The following is a 17,013-nucleotide window of genomic DNA, read 5'->3' on the forward strand; positions in this document are numbered from 1 at the left end:
TGGAACACTTGCTCTCATTACTTGTCTGTCTGTCTGTCTGTCTGTCTGTCTGTCTAAGTTTCTCCCTGTCTTAACAAAAATTTGCCTTTATAAGACAATAATGAAAAGGAATCCTGTTCAGTGAGGTATAGCTATAACCGTGTTTAGTTGTTCTACAGTTGATACAGGCCAGCTAACATCCAACAAGGAATACAGTCTCCTAATGGAATCAAAGGACAAAACTCTAGGTTGGATTTTCTGCCACGTTCACTTCATTTAAAGACCACCCGAGACGCCTTGGATTTACCAGCTACACAATCACCAAAATGCAGAGGTCAAGCAACAGCAACTCACTGGTCTAAATTTCAGAACTGATGGGATCATAAATTAAGGTGCTAAAGGCCTGCGATCTCTGACATTCCTGGAGCATGGGGAACAATGAAATCTGGGGACATCTGAAAGGTTAAAGTGAATGGAATCCCGAGGCTTCACCAGCATCGTTGTGAAGCTTCCCTCAGCTGCCCGTGGGGGCGGAGAAGATATGCTCCAGAAAACTGAAATTTCATCAACAATGATGGATTTCCTTAAACAACGCCTCCCCTCTTGCTGCACACGCTTAGCTTGGTTGGCTCCCTCAGCCGGAGGCCTAGATGTGTGTGGAGACCTTGAGCTCTACAGGGATGCAGTTCTCAGAGCAGAGAAGGAAACGTAAGAAGTAAGGCTAAACCCTTCTTTTCTTTCCTAAGAAAGGTTTTCAAATAAAGAATAGAGCTCCCGAGAACCACATAAAACCAGTGCAACCCATGTAGCAAACTTCGGTTCAGGGGTTCCTTTGGCTTTCTTAGAAGAAAAAAAAGAGTATTTCCAAAAGGAAACTTTCTTAGTCACAGCACTTTCCCCTCTGTCACATACTAAACAAACACACGGACCGGGAGATGGAAAGAGAAATATTTAACCACAGAGTAACAGCAGTTTCCCTCGGAAGCAAAGCCAGAGCAGGTGGCCCAGACAGCGACCACTCTTTTTTGCAGGGTTCTAGGGATGTCCCCAACTCCAGGGAAACTGCCAGACCAGGACCCAGGTTGTCCCGGGAGCGGGGGTCGAGGAGAACCTGGACCCCACTTCTGGCGAACCCGGGACGGCGGTGAGAATAGGAAAAGTGCCAGTGAATCCAGCAGCCCAGGGATCGGTAAGGCTTCAGTAGGACGCATTCTGCTCTGGATTGTCTCCGCTGGCCCCACGCTCTGCCCGCTCCTGCTGGACTCCGGAGGTGAGCCCAGCGGTCCACTGCAGGATGCGCCTCCTCGGGAAGGGGGCGCGGGTTCACTCACCCGCACCAGCAACCAGCAGTAGCAGGTCAGCACCACCGACGCCCTCATCCTGGGCTCAGCGTGCCGCCTCGGTCCTTGGCGCCCTCAGCAGCACCGGCCCCAGCTCGGGGCCTCCCAGCACGGATTTCCTCAGTCTCGCGCCTATCGCCCTCTCCGCCTTCCAGTTAGCAAGTCCCGGCCCCGCCCCTCGGCCCAGTCCCCGCCTCGCGCCCCTTCTCCTTTATGCAGAGCCTCTCCCTGGCACTTAGTCCACCAGATCTCTGTCCAAGCATCCCTCCCTCCACCCCTGCTTCTCCCAGTAGTGCAAGGACCTGGGCCTCACTCCGACCCCCTCCTGGCTTGGGTACTTCCCTTGTCAGCCCTGCTCTCTCGCCCTCCTTCCTCCCGGGCTCCCTTGCTAACTGAGCTGGACTGCCTCTCTCCTGTGGGACCCCACTGTGGGCTGCCATGCCTTTGGAGAGTTGGAGGTTCAAGTAAGGAGATGTTTACCTATGAAGGGTGTCGCCCAGTTCCAGGTAAAGAAACTTGAACGCTGAGGAGACATCTGGCACTAACTTCCTGTGCAGAGCCTGTTATGCAGTTCAAGGAAGAACTGGGTGTGAGCAGAGAGAAAAGAGAAAGCTCTTGTGAGGTTTCCCCTGAAGAGCTCAAGGCCAAGTTGAACAGAAAGCAGAAACTACATCAAGGCAAAAGTGGGTCTGCCCATTGGCACCCCAAACCCTCAGGTGTCACGTGTGTGGCCCACTGTACACTTGGCTTGCAGGGACGCTGCCACTGCTCCGCTGTGGTTTGCCCGTCGACAGACTAGTCTAGGGAAGAGCAGAAAGCCACCGAGCAGACAATAGAACTAGATTAAGTAAGGCAGGCAAGTTTTAAACTTCTTATTCTGATATAATTTCAAAGTCAGAAATCTAAAGCAGTACAGTACGTATCCTTTACACTTCCTTTACACTTTGGGGTGTCTACCTGCCCGTTAGCTTTCTCCCCATTGAGTTCATCATGTGCTCCATGACGTCATGGTCCTATGTAACCGAGGACCTAGGTTTCTATCTGTCTGTTGCCTGTCATCCTTCCATCATCTGTGCATCTGTCTGTGTCTGTCCATCAGACATTATGGAGGAGAAGGTCTAGGCACCAGGTTTGCAGCTTGGGGCCAGGAAGCCTGGGCTCTGGCTCTGTCCACGACTCCTCTCTACTCTTCCAGCCAGTGAACCCAGTCCACCTGCACATTTGTAAGTCACAACAGTGACCCCTGCCCTTCCATCCCAGAGGTTACAATTAGGATTAGGAGAGCCGATGCACATGAATAGCTGTGAGGGATACATTCTAAAATCCCTGTTGGCTGTTATAGGTCAAAGCTGGGTGAGAGGTCAGGGCTCCACCCACAGCAATGGCATATGTGATGAGATGGAGTGATAGTTCTGACAAGGATGAGATACAGACAAAGGGAGATGAGAGGGGCTTGTTCTTCCTGGGGTATCCCAGAGGAGCAAAGGACCCAACGAGGCTGGTCACCGGTGGAGGGGAAGGTTCCCCAGATAAGACGTTAGGAAGATGACATCCACATCATCGCTGTGGCAGCTCAGGAAGTGAGAACAGATGCCCTGACATGCAGAGAGCGGGGCCAGTGCTGTCCCCAGCAGTTGACTCACGCTCGGAAAGAACACCCACAGAGGTCCCCTAGCTTGCTCTTCTGGTTTGTTTGAGGTCCCATTGCTAATGAAAGACGGGGCTGGATTTGCCAGTGAGTTTACTTGTCTTTTTTTTTTTTGGTTCTTTTTTTTGGAGCTGGGGACCGAACCCAGGGCCTTGCGCTTCCTAGGCTAGCGCTCTACCACTGAGCTAAATCCCCAACCCCGAGTTTACTTGTCTTTCAGGGTCTCTCCATTCTTCCTTCCAAGCTACCTGACTCGGAGTAAGGAGAGAGGGAGAGGGAGAGAGAGAGATGAGAGTGAGAGGGAGAGTGAGAGGGAGAGTCCCTTGTGTCTATGGGTGACTGCTTGGGCCAATGATGGGACTTTACATGGTTCATAGCCTGGATCTGGACCTGAGTTCAGCTTTGTGCGGTGCCCTCCAGCATCCTCCAGACTTGCTCTCAGTCCCCCTTTCATTGCCACCTACATGTCTTGGCACCCTATCCCTTCCACACTGACATCCACCTGGGCAGACCCTGGCGCCTCCCATTGAGCGGCTGGTCTGGTTTCCAGACTCTGGGGTTTCAGTTCTGGTTATCGCGGAGGCGTCTCCTACGCATAGCAGAATCTGGGACCGTGATCTTCACATGCCGTTTTAGTTAACTCTCCGCTCTCTTACGGTGTGGTCAACAGTCCTTCTGCTTCTGTGCCAGTGAAGTTTTGGCTCAGCAATGATGGCCAAACAGCTAGCACTCTCCACATGGGGCTGATTTGGTGAAGCTTATCGGAAACATTAGAAGCCTATGTGAATGCCTAAAAGGAGGATCCTCGGGAACTAATAGACGACACCCACTAACATCCGCTGATTCTCCCTCAGAAGGCGCCACTGCCTCCTTATCTACAAGGGCTTCGTGTTCAACATAAAATCTTCAACAACAGCAAAGAATGAGAGCGATTGTTTCATCTCTATTTGTCTTCCTTTAACGAAATGGCATTCTTTCCCAGCGCTTCTTTCTGACACCGCCCTGTAATGAGGGGAGCAATTTCAGGGGCGTACATGAGCTGAATCCATTTGCTATGCCTGGAGGGGATGGTTATGAAAGACACATGGCCCATTAGGGGGTACAGCCACAGTCATCTCCAGGCTTCTGCACCTCTCATGTGCACAGAAGGAAAGCAACACGAGGCTGACGTAAAGGGCAGATCTCCCCCTTTGCAAAATGTGTCTGATGAAGGGTTGGTGACTCCTGTTCACACCCTGCCGAGTAAACTCGATTCCTGTTTCAAATGGAAGGTGTGTGTGCATTTCCAATTGTTATGAGTCTTTAAAATGGAAATGGGTTTTAACTAATAGTCTGTCAAAGCTGGTAAAACCTTGTGATTTGTTTTATTGCGCGAATTCAAAAGGCAAGCATAATCTCTCTCTCTCTCTCTCTCTCTCTCTCTCTCTCTCTCTCTCTCTCTCACACACACACACACAGAAGAAGTCAGGGAGTGGAGTCAGTTTTCATGGTAGTCTCACCTTGCTATCAGGTCTGACCCGAACATACCTCAGACTCAATTTTTCTAGAAGAGGAGCAGCTCATAACTTCTGGAAAAATATAATTTCTTTCATTTTAACTTTTTCTTATAATTTACTTTTATTTTGAGCTGAATGGTAACCTAGTAATACATGTGTGTTGAGCACAAACACCTTTCCAGATTCCAAGCCTGGTCCACCCTGCATGGTCGGGGTTCTCTAGGGTGGGCAGAACCAAGAAGAGAGAAAAGAAGGGTGTCCAGGGCTCTGTCTTACCTGAGTACGGAGGCTGAGAAGCCCCATAGCAAGCTGCCTACAGGCTGCAGAAGCAGGGAAGCTGCCTTCATGGCTCCATCTGGGTCTGAAGGCCTTGGATCCAACGAAGCGGATGATGCAATTCTTAGAGCAGGCAAAGGCTCAAGAACTTCTGATTTCCAGAGTTCCAGAAATTCTCAGCCTGGAGTTCTGATGCCTAAGGCAGATCCTGCACTCTCTTCCCAAATCAATAGAGGGGAAGACAGCTTGAACTCCAAGAATCAGGGGAGGGTAGGTCAGGGGTGGAGGTGGGCCACAGCTGCACCCCTCTTCAGCCACCTTCTTTCCCGGATCTGAGCCCATGTGCTCTGGTTCAGGTTCAGCTCAATTGTGTAATCGCACTGAGAATGGCTTTGCTCTTCAAATTCTGAAGTTGAAGCCCAAGTTATGCAGAATGAATAGCGCAGTACTTAGTGCTAAGTTTTTCCTACATACGTGCCAGAGAAGGGATGCTCTATATGAAGATTCAGTGAATTCCAGAATTCAGGGGTTCCGTCTCCATCTCTGAGCCATCACATGACCCCTTCCATACAGCCATGGGCTATTTGGTTATTGTTGTGCTGTATTTGTTTTTAAGGTGGTCTCATGAAGCCTGGTTGGCCTCAGACTCCGTTCGTTAGCTAAGGCCGACCATGAATTTTTTTTATCTTCCTCAGTCTCCTCAGCAGTGGGAGGGTAAATGTGTGCCACTATGCCTAACCACAAGGCTCTGTTTTTACACTTGAGAATCACTGCACCTGAGCAGATCAAGAAGCCAGCCTGAGTGAAGCCAGCAGAGAGCTATGGCATTTTTGCCTCTGCTGTTTGGCATGGGCTGATATGCACAGAGCTCTTGCACTGTTTCAGGGTCACAGGCCACCAGAACATTGCAAACTCATGGAAATCCTGTGATCTATCTTTATTTCCCTATCACTGAGCTGTCTGAGTAGAGCTTGGGTGTGGATGGTGTTAGTGGCTGGAGTGTTACCTAGTCCTATTGTCTTTGATCCCTGGTCTGTTGCTAGACAATCATTCAGAAAGCCAGAAAGTCCTATAGATCATCCAATCGAAAGCAAACATTTATGCAGCACCAAATGTGCTCTGGGTGCTGTGTTTGTTATGGGAATGTGCTGTCTGCTGAGGAGACCAGTATCCCACAAGAGTCACAGGTCAAACAAACATGCTGTCTTGTGGTTTTGCCTTAATATGCTAAACTGACCAAACAGTTAAATGGACAGATAGCAAGTAAAATAACATTGCACATTTAACACAAAGCCTTCTGAGTGTAGGTTACAGCTGACGGCTCCATTTGATGCTCTGTAAGTGAAGAGTTGGAAGGGTGGCTAGCCTATGGTGCTGCCCACATTTCTGCTGAGAAGACCCCTTTACTCTACCAGAAGACCCCTGGCTGATTCCTTTGATAGAGACGGCTCTATCCCCACAGGAGTCACATTCTGCCGTTTGTCTCTACACAGTGGTGTTTCCTTTTGGGCAAGCATGGTTAAGGAAGAATGAGAGAAAACTAGAAGACTCAGATGCTACAATCCAATTACTTTTCCTCCTCCTTTCCTCCTCTTCCTCCTCCTCCTCCTCCCCCTCCTCCTCCCTCCTCCTCCTCTTCTTCTTCTTCTTCCTCCTCCTCCTCCTTCTTCCTCCTCCTCCTTCTCTTCTTCTTCTTCTTCTTCCTCTCCTCCTCCTCCTCTTCCTCCTCCTCCTCCTCCTCCTCCTCCTTTTCCTCTTCCTCCTTCTCCTCCCTCCTCCCCCTCTTCTTCTATCTTGTCTATAGGTGTCAGGGAGTTTATCAGAAAGGCAATTTGTTTTGCCATGTAAGAGAAGGTATGTATGATAGTCATTGATCTGAGTTTGTCTGATTTCATCATGTGTTTCTCATCCAGGGCTTATGGGTGACTTTATAATGGCCTCAGGATCCTCATAGTTTCATCGAATTTAGAGTGCATGGATACCATGAGATTTCTGAGTGTCCCTAAGCATGAACAAAGTGCTTCCTAAAGAGTGCTTGGGGATCTGTGAGAGCAGCAACAGATTCCTACTTTTTTTCCAAAGGATGCATCTTGTTCTTCTGGTCTAAATACCCTACTGATGCTGAGGATTCCCCAAACAAGTGAAGTGAACAGATAGCCTTTGTCACAGTGTAGTGACTGCCTCCTGCTGGCTGATGTCTTCTTCTTCAAAGAATAATGATTTGAATTTGGAATGAGAGTCCAAAGATGCTAAGTTCTCTCTGCTCCAGGACAAACGAGAACACCAGGGCTAGCTAGTGCAGCAGAGGTGGCCCTGAGGGGGCCCCCGAGCACATCAGCCGGTACCTTGTCCACAGATACTGCCCACCCTGTTTTTCTAGTGGAAGAAAAAGATCTCGTTTTAGTTATACTTTATCTAATTATGAAAGTGTGAAACATCAAAGGATGAATTAGTTTGGTGCAAATGTCCAATTTCAGGAAACAATCGGAGTCCGGTAAGTGAAAATAAAGAGATCTGAGGCCAACATTGCCTTAGTTTTGTGATGTTGTGTTACATTCTCTTTGAATAAGAAAATATTCAGGTCTGGGAGCCAATGTTGAGTGATTGTCTGAAGTTCCTGAAGCCTTCAGTTCCATCCATGATGCTGCAAAACAGGAGGAAAAATAATACCTCCATTTTCTTACACTTCCTGTCATGAAATGCTCTTTTAAAAGTAACATTTTAATTAAATTCTTAAGGAAATGAAATGTAAAAGTGGAGTCTTGTGAGTCGGCAGCTGGAGCAGACTGGAGCATTAGGTGAGAGGGAGGTTTTGGGATGCGGTGCAGGACATGATTCTCACTCAACGGCACTGAGAAATGATAGCCATGCTGCACAGTACGTGTGTCACCCCAACCCCTGGTCCTGGCAAAGTCATTCCCAGTGACTGGACATTGTTCCTAGCTTAAAATGTATGGGGAGATGCCTCTCAGCCACTCATGCTCCACCCCTGCATTGAAGGTACTCATGCTGGGGTCCCTGAGCAGTAACACCCTTGTGTACCTGGGTAGCACCTATACGTCCTTGTGCACCATATATTTACAATCAGAACTGTGTAGGACCATATAGTCTCAGTCAGAACCCTGTAGGTGTGTCCTGCCCGTCACCTACCCAGCTTCCTCCATGCAATGCCCTGGCGTGTTGTGTGAAATCCTGCCATCTAGTCTTTCTCATAAGTGCTTCCTGAGGCTGTAGTGTTCTGGCTAGGGAAGCACTGCCCCTCAGTGGACAATGTCTGCCTCACACTATCTTCTGAGACAGCAGGAGATTTCCAGGGTAGAGGTGAAACAAGAGGCCTCAGAGAGTAGACCACGGTGTGGGGCACATAAGGTATTGCCTGCCTGACCACAGGGCTAAAGGAACATCTGAGCTGAGAGGCCAGGACCTGTGCTTGGTATTGTTAGAAACTGCCCCCCCCCAGCAACAGAACAGCATGTTATGTGTGAAACCAAGCATGAGGGGCAGGGTTTTGAGCTGTCTCTTGTAAATTCTAGGCAACATTTTCTGGGAAAGATGTCCACCAAAAGTGAAGGAAGGCAATGTAGAGACCTAGCTTCATTGAAAGTTGGCTTTATATCTTGGAGTTGTAACATCTTAGAGGGGATGCTCCACTGTTCTCCTTACCCCCCTCCCCAGAGAAGGTGCTACACCAAGAAGTGATCATTCACAGATTCTAAGTAGCAGTGAGAGTCTTAAACACAGCAGATCAAAATAGTTGAGATTGACACAGTCAAGTTCTCAGGATAGGGAAGCTGTCATTTACTTGTGATTATTTGGGCACAAGTGTATGTAGCTGATGTGTGTATGGTAATGTGTGCATGAATATACATACGCATGTGTAGGTAGTATGGTGATGTGTCTGGATGTAGTGTGGCATGTGTATATACGTGCAGTGGTGTGTGTGTGTGTGTGTGTGTGTGTGTGTGTGTGTGCAGTTGATGTGGTACATATGTCCCTGCATATTTGTTTGTGGATTTTTTATGTGTAGCTGGTGTGGTGGGTGCGTTTGTATGGCTGACATAGAATGTATGTAGGTATTTTCAGCTGGTGTGGTATATATGTCTGTGTGTGATATGGTATGGATATAAGCATGTAGCTTGTATGCTTGCATGTGTTGTGGTATGTGTGTGTGTGTGTATGTGCACACTATGGTGTGCTTCTGTGTGCTGTGGTGTGTGTATCTGTATGCTATGGTGTGCCTGTGTGTGTTGTGGTGTGTGTGCTATGGTGTGCTTCTGTGTGTTGTAGTGTGTGTGTGTGTATGCTATGGTGTGCCTGTGTGTGTTGTGGTGTGTCTGTCTGAATGCTGTGGTATGTGTATGTTGTGGTGTGTGTGTCTGTATGCTTTCGTGTGTGTGTGGTGTGGTGTGTGTGGCTGTATGCTGTGGTGTGTGTATGTTGTGGTGTGTCTGTATGTGTGTGCTGTGATGAGTGTGTCTGTATGCTGTGGTGTGTGTGTATGTGTGTTGTGGTATGTGTGTTTGTAAGTTGTGGTGTGTGTGTGGGGTTGTGGTGAGTGTGTCTGTATGCTGTGGTGTGCCTGTGTGTGTTGTTGTATAGCTGGAGTTGTGTGTACCTACTCACCTCATGGTCATTATTTCTCAGCACTTTCAAGCCTGCCATCTTTGTGTTGGAGGGAAATAGCTTCATGAGGGAGCAGATGGCATGCAGGGAAGCCTGGTCCCTTTGCAAGAATGTCATTGCCCCTAGGACTTCATGGTTGGAATTCTTTTCAGTAGACTTGGGGATTTTCAGACATTCACATGAGTTCAAAGACAGTAAATGCTACTGCATAACTGAAAGTCAATGGAATATTGCTTAGCTCACCACACAGACCAGGGGAGGCAAGATGTTAGATGTCATCTCTCTCTTCTTCTTCCTTTCTCTCATCCTTCCTCTTCTTCTCCTTCTTACCCCCCTCTCTCACCCCTCTTTCTTTTCTTCTGTCACTGAGCCAAGCTGTCTTTTAGATAACCTGCAGCATAGCTGTCATCTCAAATTAGTGTTTCAAAATAAAATGAAATTAAAATAATCACTCTGGTATTTCAGGCAAAATATACTCTTTTTGTGTATATTTTGTGCATGTTGTATATATGTTCTTGTATGTGAGTGTGGACACATATGTGGAGGTCACAGAGCAACTTCAGGTGTCCACAACTTTGTTTGAAACCAAGTCCCTTGTTAGCTGCTGCATGCCCCAGGCTAATAGTGAAAACTATCCACATGTCTATCGACAGAGGAGTGGATAAAGAAATGGTATAAATACACAGTGGAATACTAATCAGCATTTTAAAGTAGGAAATATTGTTATTTCCCACAATATAGATCCAGAGGATTTATGGTAAGAGGAGTAAGACAGGAAGATAAGTATGACTTCACGTGGGTAGAGTGTAACTCACTGTTCTGGGGCCAAAAGCTGATGACTCGGCAATTTCACAGCGAATGAAAAGGAAGTCAGGCACGCGCCCGCGCACACACGCACACACACACACACGCACACACACGCACACACGCACACACACACACACACACACACAGACAGTAGTTGGGCCTGACCACCTGTCTAATCAATTTCACAAGTGCATATGCATATACATATATATATATACACACACACACATATATATATATGTGTGTGTATGCATGAGAGACAGAAATATATACATATTATACATTCATATAGACATACATACATATATACACACACACATTTGGTGGATGGAGCAGAAGTAGAGTCCCAACTGCCACACTTTATTTCTTCTCTCAGCCATTTTATATCTTCTTACACAAAGTTTTTTTATAAAATTACCTCATAGATAAAATGTTAAGCAAAAGGGGAGTTACGGAAGGATGTTCACAGTAAGTTCAAAGCAGGTTTTATTCTGTCAGCTCATTATAAGTTCAAAGCAACAGTCTCACATGGCCTTGCTTTATCACAGTGCACATCTGTGGCTCCATCCCTGGACCTGACCTAGAACAAGTGATTTCCCTTGATCATGAATCTGTTCCAAGCCTGTTTCTCTTAGTGTGATTTATGAAAGTTCATTGTATTCCTCATTATTAAGCAGTTCTTGCTTACATATTATGAGCGGGGGCACATCTATTCTAGACTCTAACTTTATCACATCTTTTTGGGAAAACAACTAAAATCTCTCATTAAACATAATTCCTATAGTTATTTTAATCAAATCAGGAATTCTATAAAGTCATTAAATTATCTAAATAGCATTAATTTATGAAAGCTTGTCTTCATGTTAATCTGTAGGAAATTTACCCAATAGGGTGGGCTGATGCCCAGGAATTGATAGGCTATGTACTCTTGGCAGGAAAGGCACGTCAGCAGCGAGAAACAATCCTGGGATGGTCTCTGGGCTGTGCCTCTCCAGAGTGCACCCATCACAGCCACGCCAAATGATGGCTACATCCAGGAAACTCACTTGCTTGCCATAGCCTTCCCTAGATGGCTTCTGCCACATACCTAAAACATACACTTGAACATATACAAGTATAGATATACACACATATGCCCACAAACATGAAAATAAAATACACACATACACACATAAATATACACATGTGTACACATAAACATACATCAACATACACATGCACATACATATACAGGTATACACACATAAATATGTAGACATAAATACATACATACACACATAAATATACAATGTACATACACATATACATGTACACATGCATTAATATACAGATATATAGACACATCACCACATACATGTACATGCATAAACATACACTTGTACATACAACTATAGATGTGCACATATATACACAGAACAGGTATGCACATAAATGTAAACATGTACACATAAACACAAATACATACAAATAAATATACGTGTGCACATCCATACACATTTATACATTTGTACAATCACATAAACCCTAACATTAAACCCTAACCCTAACAATAACCCTAACACTCTAATTCTACCCTAGCCCCTAACCCATTAAACCTAATTCCAACCTTCACTTTCACACTTTCAAGCTTTGGCCTGTCAGGGAATTCATGAAGTAATTTCTTTTCCACGTCCCTGTTCTTAGTGGCCTCACAGAGGATGATTCTACAACATTTTTATGTCTGTATCCTTCATACCTCTAAAGCTAGGGCTTTTGAGTGAAGCCTATTCCCTTTCACTGAATAAGCCTTCTTTTGATGTTGCTTTTTATGAGTGAAAAATTCCCAGGTCCTCCTACTTATCAAATAAAAGCTAAATTGGGTGGATCTTGCCCTGTGGGGACCCTTTGCTTTACTGTATTTCACATCAGACCTCCCCTTATTTTTTTCAGCAGAAGCCTTGCTTCAAGCATTTAATTTTCTGTTGTTCTTTTACATTTCAAACTGTACATTTTGTATCTCTTTGCTTGCTCTTTTTCATTGTAGACCTGCACAATCATGATTACTAGTAACCACACAACAGAAATCTTGAAATCTTCTCTTCAAAGAAAATTAAATCAACACTTTTCAACTTAACAGTTTCTAAGGAGCAGAAAGCAGCCACACGCTTTGACAAAATAGCACACGAATCGCTGCTCTATCCCAGTTGCTAATAATGTTTGCAGAGGACATGAGTGCTTAGATAAGTAGTAGAGAAATCAGAGTTGTTACACAGGCAGGGCTTTTTCTTCAATAGAAGAAACTGACACTTGGTTTCCAACCAGAAGGCAGAAGGTGTTAATACCTAGTAATCTTTGCTATTCTGTAACACCAGCCCTCATTAAAACCCTCCAGAATCCAGAGCCTTGTTTCTTAGTCAGCAGAACTGATCCTCAAGAAAGAGGCCCCATGTACTTTGTTGTACAAACCCTTCCTCCCTAGGATGAGACTCCTGAGCACTGCTTTTCAGTCATTAGAACTCATTGTTGTATAAAGGTCACAGGTGCTTTGCTAAAGAAATGAACTTTGCAAAGTAGTTTCAATGAAGTCACTCCTAAAGCTTTGTGGTAATAACTGTCACATAGAAATGTTTTTTTTTTCAAAGTTTTGCTGTGCTTCAATTTGTAAAGAAAAGAAAAGAAAACAAACTATTTGGCACCAGGCTCTAGACACTTTGACAAGCAGCACCTAAGCTGTGCTGAGTTGTGTTTCATCATTTTATTTTTTTTCATATAAAACTATGTTTTATTTTTTAGAAGTTTATTAGAGACAAAATCCAAGGCTTCATTGTCATCACAGCATTGAAGGGGACATCCGCACTGTCAATGTACTGTTAGGTTGAATTTCATTCTTACCTCACCTGGATTGTTTTGGTGTTGGTCATTTTTCCTGTAGGGAGCAATTGTTTCCCTCTGAAGTTTCTTGTGAGCCTCCATAATCCACCTTGCCATCAGCACAGTTGTCTTCAAAGTTCCTACTAGAAGGTTCCATTAAACTGTGATTACTGTGACTAAACTGTTCCCTGGCAGAAAGTCTCAAAGTCTACCACATTCCTCCAAAAGCTGTTATGGCCAGGCCTGTCATAGCTGCTTTTCTATTACTGCGATTAAACACCTTAATAAAGGCAACTGACAGAAGAAAGAGTTTATTTGAAGTTTCAGAGGTTTGGGGTTCATGCCGCTCATGGCAGGGGGAACATGTCAGCAGTGGAGTAGGTGTGATGCTGGGACAGTAGCAGCAAGCTCACAGAAGACACAACTGCAGGCAGAGAGAGGTAACTGGGAATAGCATGAGCTTTTACAACTTCAAAGCCTGCCTCAGTGACACATTTCCTACAACAAGGCCACATCTCCCAATCCTTCCCAAAGAGTTCTACAAAACATATGAGCCTATAGGCTCCTATTTCCTCATGCAAACCACCATAGTGGCTTTATAAAATCCTGTACTCCTACTTGTTGATACCTTCACCTATCTTTTTTTTGTGTGTGTGTGATAATTAACATTGCACTTGGACACCAAATATTTTTACAAGGAAGCTCTTTGGATTTAGTTGAAATAAACATGTGTTTTCTACTTTAATGTATCCCCCCCCTTTTTTTGATAAAATATAGAAAGGGGCTTTCCACAGTAAAGAAGGTGAGGCAAGACAATATGACAAGAATGGCCATGCGGTTTCAGATATAAATGACTGATGGGTTCATTGTATGTTCATGTGTTTTCCATATTCAGATCCACGGATGCCCATTGTACTTTGGTTTGTGTTGCTGTGAGAAACACCATGAACAGAACTTCTGGCAGAAAGAGTTTAATTTTCACCTAGTCCACGTTTGAGGGATGTTAAGGAGGGACTCAGGGGAGGCCAGAGGCGATACCCATAAAGCACCACTTTCACTGGTGCCTGCTCACAGCTCAGATCAGAGAACTTTCTCATGCAGCTCAGGACCACCTGCCCAGGAATGGCATTGCTCACAGTAGGCTTACCAACCAGTAATCAAGGCACTTTCTTGAAAACATAGCCACAGACAAATACAATATAGGCAATTCAACTAAGGTTCTCTCTCCTTAGCTGTCTCAGTTGCATCAAATTGACAATTAAAAACTCATAGGACAATATCTGAATCTGTTTTAAGCAGATACCGAACTAGGTGGTATTTTCCGAGACTGTTCTAAAGCCCAGAGATTTTCTTTTTTTTTTTTTAAGCCCAGAGATTTTCAGTCTTGGATACCTATCTATGCTTACAACAGGCCTGGATACCTGTATGGCCTAACTCTCTCACATTTGGAATTCTGCAAGCGTTCGACGCCTTGTTCATGCAGGTTCCGTGCCTGCCTTGAGTCTGAGCTCAGCCAAACAGACCATTCAGGAAACATGGTTGTCTTCACTGAGTTCATGTTTTCCTCTATGAAGTAGTGAGGAGAGGCCTCTAATCCCACTCTGGGATCATGTTAGTCCAGTGCTTATTTTCCTGGATAAAAACTATTTCTACCTCATAACCGCAATCATTGTTTGAATATCCTCAACCGCAAAGCAGCATAACTTATTTTTCTCCCAAACTGATGGTGATGCCTCATGTTTTAAGACTACCGATAAACATTCTAATAATTCATTGGTATAGCTATTTCCTTAGATTCGGTCAGGATCTGCTCTTTGGCTGTGTTGTATAAAACTTAGTGGGAGAGTGTGTGCTACACTTTCATAAAGCCATTGCTTTGATCCAAAGCACAACAGGAAAAACAAAAATGCTGTTGTTTAAGCAGTGATTACACTATGGAGACTTGAACTAGAATGCCTCATTTCACCCAGTATTGATTAACACCCACTGGAATTAAATGACTGGCTACTGCCCTGTTATTCTCTTATAGGATCCCTGGGCTTCCAGTTAGTAAAGAGTGTTATTTTCTGACAGCCTTAGTGCTTTAAGATAACTTGAGGAATTTAGGAGGGTAACCTACCTCTGAACTGCAAATGAAGCTGATATTATTGTCTTGGCTTCCTAGACTTAAATGCTTTTAAAAGTTTAAACTAGAATTTTTTTTTAAATTCAAGCAAAACTAAACAAACAAAAATTCCAACCCTCTATGGACCACCAATATGGCTGAATGCTACAGTATTATCCCTAAGCTTAGTACCCAGCATTACAGAAACTCGCATTTTAAAATCCCACATGATCAATTGTTATACCTGCTCTATTAAGGCATAGGAATTTAAATGAAAACATTCCTCCATATCCTCCTGTATTTGCACACTGGTTTCCCAGTTGATAGCACTGTTTGGGAAGGTTTCAGAGGTGCAGCCTTGATGGAGAAAGTATTTCACTGGGAACAGGATTTCAGATCCAAAACTCACCATCCAATTTGCTGTCTCTGCCTTGTGCTTGCAATTAAAGATGTGAATTTCCAGCTTCTTGTCCCCCAAATCATGCTATCCTCACCATTATGGGCTCCACATCTGTGGAACAAGCCAATCAAGACCATCAAGACCAAAAGGACAAAGACCAACAAAACACCATCTCTTCTGTACGTTGTCTTGGCCATAGCATTTTATCACAACAGAAGTAACAAGGACAGAAGTGGGTACCAGAGAGTGGGCTGCTGTTGTGAAGAACCTGTCCATGTAGGTTTTTAAAGGAATGTGGAAGACTTTGGACCTTTGGAAGAGAAAGGAAGTTGAATCCTGTAAGCTGTAGAGTTTCAATAGACATTTTAGTGGGAGCCTGAGGGACAGTAAGTTCTTAGAGCAGTGCTGACTTTCGAGGCTTATCAAAAGGTTTCAGAGGGAGCAAATTATTTTAAAAACTTGCCAGAGGCCACTTTTATGATTGTTTTGGTGAAGAATCTGGTGGCTCTTTGTCCTTCTCCTAAGGACTTAGGGTAAATTAAAAAGTAATGGGCAATTTCCTTGGTGGATGCAATTTTCAGGTGGCATACTATTGAACCTGAGGCATGGTTACTATGAATGACTGACAGACAGGTCTACAATGAAGAGGAAGCAGCACTCAAATAAGAAAATACATCTTGAAAATAAAAAGAGCACCAGAAACTTAATCTTGCAGCCAAAGCACATGCCTGTTGCCTGTGTCCTGGACAGCTCTCTACCAGACCCTACCTGCTCTTGGGCTTTGGGGGCAAGTTGGTGCAGTCAACGACAGAGAGTGCAGGAGCAGGAGCATGCTGCAGCAAACTCATCTGAGCACTGCCGCAAGCTCCTTTAATACCCTCCACCTGTGCCCGAATTGGTCCCAAGAAAGCATCTCTTCTAAACACCAGTTCCTGATTGGCTGGCATTATTTGCACTAGCAATCTTTGGTTTCTCAGGCAGTCCTCAATTAGGTCCTTCTGCAGGAATATTGGTGTCACAGGCAGTTCTTAATAAGGTCCTCCTGCAGGAGATGCTTTTGCAGTTGCACGGCCCCCAGTGTTTGTAGAGGCAGCCCTGATGTTCCTGCTTTATGGAGTGTCATCTGCTCTACAGGTCCATATAGAGAAAGGTGCTCTCAGGTCAAGAGCCCACTCAGCCAAGCTTCTAATTTGTGAAAGGGAGCCTAAGGCAGATCTCAACCTGTGGGTTGTAACTCCTTTGAGAGTCAAACTACCTTCCATGGGGTTTACATACTATATTACAGTTGATAACAGTAGCACAATTATACTTAAGAAGTAGCAACAAAATAATTTCATAGTTGGGGATTAGCACAACACGACAAACTGTATTAAGAAAGCATTAAGAAAGTTGAGAAACAGTGGGCTAAAGCATCTGCTTCTAAAAAGCAATTGAGTAAAACCAGTTCTGCTAATGTGATTCAAGAAAGGCAAGATTCCTCCCAAGCTGTC

The 17,013-nt window shown here is 44.7% G+C and overlaps 1 protein-coding gene and 1 gene segment (V, D, J or C); both read right to left on the bottom strand.

Annotated features, from left to right (window-relative positions):
• The window catches only part of Vipr2 (vasoactive intestinal peptide receptor 2), a 65,235-nt gene extending 63,857 nt beyond the window's left edge, over positions 1 to 1,378 (bottom strand). The window contains exon 1 of the mRNA XM_032908373.1: positions 1,311 to 1,378. Within this exon, the coding sequence (XP_032764264.1) occupies positions 1,311 to 1,358 (48 nt within the window). The 5' untranslated portion in view covers positions 1,359 to 1,378. The remainder of the gene's footprint in view (positions 1 to 1,310) is intronic.
• The window catches only part of LOC116905410, a 978,601-nt gene that overhangs the window by 344,933 nt on the left and 616,655 nt on the right, over positions 1 to 17,013 (bottom strand). The window contains 1 exon segment of the C gene segment in view: positions 15,271 to 15,281. Within this exon segment, the coding sequence occupies positions 15,271 to 15,281 (11 nt within the window).

Source organism: Rattus rattus, chromosome 7 (assembly GCF_011064425.1).
Source record: "Rattus rattus isolate New Zealand chromosome 7, Rrattus_CSIRO_v1, whole genome shotgun sequence".
NCBI lineage: Eukaryota > Metazoa > Chordata > Mammalia > Rodentia > Muridae > Rattus > Rattus rattus.